Raw genomic sequence first — 4,930 nt, forward strand, 5'->3', positions numbered from 1 at the left:
AGGGAGAGGGAGAGGGAGAGGGAGAGGGAGAGGGAGAGGGAGAGAGAGAGAATTTTAGAGAACAATGAATGGCACACTCATAAGCCCTATGTTATCCAAATGGTAAGCACATATGTATTCCCATAATCTTCTGTTTTGCTAGTACTTCACTTTATATATAAGAATGTACATTATGTACAGAAATAACAATATTTATTATGTGGCATGTAGGAGCCTGGCAATACCACCCTACCCCATGCCATACCATACCATGCCATACCATACCATACCAAGAAGGTCACAGTGAAATGTTGGAGGAGGAAACTAGCAATTCAACCAGAAGGGAGAGGCTGCCTTAAGTAAAAGAAATTTTCAGTAGAAAATACCTTTAGGAGTTTCCTGGGGTGGTGGTAGAGGAAGCTAAACAGTTAAGTGCTATCAGGATAGAATAGAAGCCATAGAAACATAGAGGTGTGTGAGCATCACCTAGAGTGAAGCCAAAGCTCTCAGGAAGTTTAGTTAGGGCCAACCAGGCATTCCTTGTGTTTCCAGTCACTCCTGGGACATTAGGCTAAGTATGACAAACAAGATCTCATATAAAATGCTCATGCTCCTGAGGATCTGATCAATACAGTTAGTAACTGGCAGGGCACTTACCAGCTCCTCATTATTCAGTGATGTCCTGATAACCATAGCAAGGGAGAGACCAGATTTCCGGGCAGCCAGGGTCTGAAATAGGCAGGATAATACTGGGTTAATATATGGACTAAGTGGCTCGTGTGCATTTCAGAAAGCAAAGATGTAATAACGCTAGCTGTTGCTGTTTTGGCAAAGGGGACGTTGACATCAGACCAGCTTAGCTGGAACTCACTGGATGTCAGAGCTGGAGACCTCAAACCCAACCTGACATTTGACCCTTGACAAGATTGAAGTCCATCTTAGAGCTATGACTACTTAAAAGTTTCTGGGATAGGAAGACATGTCTAGAACTTTGTTTTCAATGCAGATACAGATAGTCACAATCTGTTATGAAACATGTGCACTGATATTACCCAGCCTGACTTGAGAGCTGATCTGGATCGCACCAAATACTGCATGATTCTCAGGGTGTTTGCTAGAATATTCTGCATATTTCATGGGGGTACATACCCTTGCACACCTTTAAAAGTGAGTACCATGGTGCCCAGAGGGACATCATCTTAAATAGCCTTGCTTACAAAACAGCCATCACTACCCGCTTCCTATCCAAATGCCATGCTATCAGAAACAGCACAGCTACAGAGAAATGTAGAAACCAGAAATTCCAAATGAGATATGGGTATGTCACCCTACCAAGAGCAAAGGGAAGTCGGATGGGAGAATTCATCCCTATGGGCCCATCTGCTCAGAAACACCCTCAGACATACACTGAAGTCAGTAAGTTACCCTGTGTCCATCTCACTCATTGTGCTAACTAATCTCTAAAGGTTACTTCTGAAGGTCTTGCCCAGGATAAGTATTCTTCATCCTTAATAACAATGCTCATTCATGTCTGTTGCTGGGATAGAACATCTTGGGGGACGGGAAAAGTTTATTTGAATTATAATTCCAGGTTACAGCCCATCATTAGGGGAAGTCAAGACCAGAAGTCAAGCAGCCAGCCACACTATCCATAGTCAAGAGCAAAGAAAATAGGAGCCTGGTTTGCTGCTTCCTCCTCTCTTATACTATCCAGACTCTCCCTACATAAGGGATGGTGCCACCCACAAAGGACTGGATCTTCATCCATCAGTGGTCATTCAAGGAAATCCCCACATATATACCCATAAGCTAACTTCATCTCTATAATTCTTCATTAAGACTCCTCTCAAGGGATTTTAGGCTGTATCAAGTGGCAGTTAAAACTAACCAGCATAAAATACTTGTTCCTGGTTTTATGTTTATCTTACATTTATTTTGTTTTTAGATTTGTTGTGTATATATACACTTTAGATTCACAGAACTGAACTTGATGTTGAATTCTTGGAGAATTTAACAGTAAACCTCCCACCCCATGCATGTATGTGTATATCACTATGTAGCCCAGGCTAGCCTAGAACTCACTATGTATGCTAAGTTGGCCCCTAAATCATGGACAGTTCTTCCCTTGCTACCCTCCAAGTGCTGGGATTGCAGAGACATATGGGAACTTAAACTTCTTATTTCCAAGTAGCTCTGTTTCACAATCTTGTCCTCTTTTTACCTCATGAATAAAATCACTGCGTGTTTGAGAAGAGCAGAGAATGCTGAAATAAATTGAAAAGCACTTACCATGGCCTGAAGATTCCAGGAGCAAAAGGAAACAAAGTTTAAATATTTAAACATATGAGAAATGAGAAGAATATAAGAATGATCTCTTAGTGTAATTTTTTTTTAAGTGTCCACACTATCCTGGCAAGAAGCTGAGCTAACTACACCAAGATGGCATGCTTTCCACTGTAAGATCTGACAGGACACCATCTTAGTTAATTAACTTTTTGGAGATTTATTTGTGTGTGTGTGTGTGTGTGTGTGTGTGTGTGCTCAGAGAGTATAGAAGAGTGTGTCCTGGAGCTAAGTTAGAGGTGGTTGTGAGATACCTGGTATGGGTTCTCTGAACCAAACATTGGTCCTCTGCAAGAGTTGTGTGTCCACTCAACCACTGAGCCACCTCTCCAGACCCATAATTTATCATTTTAAAATTAAAGTGATTGCCTTTAGAAGGTTTTCTTAGCAAAATCAAACACTGCTGGTATTAAAAATTATGCACACTGATGCTAAAAGGAAAATTATTTTTTTGTATAAACTGAGTTTTTGTTATTAAATTGTGAAGAATATTATATGCCCAGAGAAAATTTTAACTCATTCTAGCCTAGAAACTTGTCTTTCACTCTTAAGTACCACCGTCACAGATATGTGACACCAAACCGGGCTTGCAAGAAGTCCAGCTAGCGAGAATCTGAGCTAACTTCATCAAGATGGCATGCTTTCCACTGTAAGATCTGACTGCGATAGCATTTATCATTCTGAAGGGCTTTTCCTTTCAAGATTTCCTTTTCAATTATGTTTGTGTGTGCACCTCTGTGTGTGTGTGTGTCACAGTGTACATGTGCACATAGAGGCCACCAGAGGGCAGCAGATCCCCGGTGGCTAGTGTTGCAGTTAGTTGTGAGTCTCTGAACTTGGATACTGAGAACCAACCTCAGATTTTCTCAAGAGCAGTAAGTATTGAAAACTACTTATATGTCTCCCCATGTCTAGGCATTTTCTTTTTAATGATTGATAGAATACTGTTAGTTATTGGCTTTTCTGAGCAGGCTCAAAATATTTCCTTACAGGAGGCTAGTTTCTGTAGAGTCATGTTCAGGACTAGCACAAACATTATATGTCATTAGACATGGGAACTGCAACCTTCTTTGACGGTAGAGCTTAGTAATTTAGCTAGAGTACATTGTCACACGTTAGAAGACTGCTTATCATTGTATGTTTCAATTATAAAGCCTGGAGTCTACTGGGCTGAAGTAAACAAACCCAAAGCAAGCTTTAAAACTTCATAATTTAATCTTGTAATTCCCCCCCACAGTACTGAACATCAAAGCTCAACCCGACAGCTTACTTGGTCTTCTGTGCTATTACTTTTAGCTCAATTATAAAGTCAGTTGAACTAGAAACCTGTAATTTCCACTGATGTCAAAAGCAGTTGAAAGGTTAGAGCCCTTTCTTTCATCAGATGCATCATAAAGAAATAACGAATGTGTTAGTGCTAGGCAGATTCTGGCCCTGGATGTTTTACTCTATGAAATATTTATGGGGGAGGTAGACAATGAGAAAGGATTTACATTTTAACCAAGAAAACATCAAGGTATGCAGCCAGTGAGAATTAAGCAGGAGAAACTCACCACATCCCGCACAATAGGCAACGTCTTTTTCCTGCGGAGGTCAGGCATGCTATCAATGCCATACAATCCACGCCCAGCCCTGAATGGGACACAGAAACAATGATTACAACAGTCAGAAGTGACATTGTCCAAGAGAAAAGGTCCCCACTGTTCATCCTATAAAAGACAGTGAAAGTATCAAATGGAGGCCATGGTTTTCAATGAATTTGCAAACTAGTGAAGATCCAAGGCTCTAGATCTTTGTCTAGGGTGAAACTCCAGCTGCTGCCCCTGCTGACGATGTTTGTGTGGACATGCTGCTTTCCTGTCAGTATCACTGAGAGAAGATTCAAAATTTTAGGTACATAGAAGTTGATGTCTCTAGCAGAAATCATAGCCAAAAGTATTCCTGGTGTAAGAGTGCTGAAGACATCTTTGTTATCTAAGTTCCATTAATTTTTTTGTTCTGTGTGCTGCAACAGCATAGACTCAGCTCCAGATGATATCTCAAGGACCATGGGAAACGTCCAAGCACTGAACCATAGACTTATTTTACCTGAATTTATCTGACAAATAAATAAACAAGATTAAAATAATTTCTGGTCCTTTATAATTTGTAATAGTAACAAAGGCTGGGTCGGCTAAATATTCATCTCAAGCATATTGACTAAAAGAATTGCTAAGAATACACTAATTAAATGAGCGAGGTAGATGCTTAAATAAATATATAAAAAGAGTAATAAGGGGCTGACAATATATGGCTCAGTTTATACAGTAAGATCACTTGCTGTATAAACATGAGAACTTGAGTTCAGATCCCAGCACTGCAAGAAGCTAGATGTTTCACAAACTCCTGTAACTTCAAGATAGGGGTGTGTGGAGACAGGAGGATGGATGGACAGGGCTTGCCTAGAAAATTCAAGCCGGGGGTGTGGGGGGGAAGAGAGAGAGAGAGAGAGAGAGAGAGAGAGAGAGAGAGAGAGACCCTGCCTCAAAGGCATAGGCAGAGAAGTAGAGCAGAGGCTAGTCCAGTGGATGCCCTTTTCTGACTTCTGTGTACACACATGCACTCTTAA

At 40.7% G+C, this 4,930-nt stretch overlaps 1 protein-coding gene across 3 annotated transcripts in view; it reads right to left on the reverse strand.

Annotated features, from left to right (window-relative positions):
- Window positions 1-4,930, reverse strand: part of Unc13c (unc-13 homolog C) — a 463,067-nt gene that overhangs the window by 268,122 nt on the left and 190,015 nt on the right. For all 3 annotated transcript variants that reach the window (XM_021171690.2, XM_029481908.1, XM_029481909.1), the window contains 3 exons: window positions 3,876-3,954; window positions 2,269-2,274; window positions 637-708 (listed from right to left, as the gene is read on the reverse strand). In XM_021171690.2, coding sequence (XP_021027349.1) covers window positions 637-708; window positions 2,269-2,274; window positions 3,876-3,954 — 157 coding nt within the window. The remainder of the gene's footprint in view (window positions 1-636; window positions 709-2,268; window positions 2,275-3,875; window positions 3,955-4,930) is intronic.

This window comes from Mus caroli, chromosome 9 (genome assembly GCF_900094665.2).
Source record: "Mus caroli chromosome 9, CAROLI_EIJ_v1.1, whole genome shotgun sequence".
NCBI lineage: Eukaryota > Metazoa > Chordata > Mammalia > Rodentia > Muridae > Mus > Mus caroli.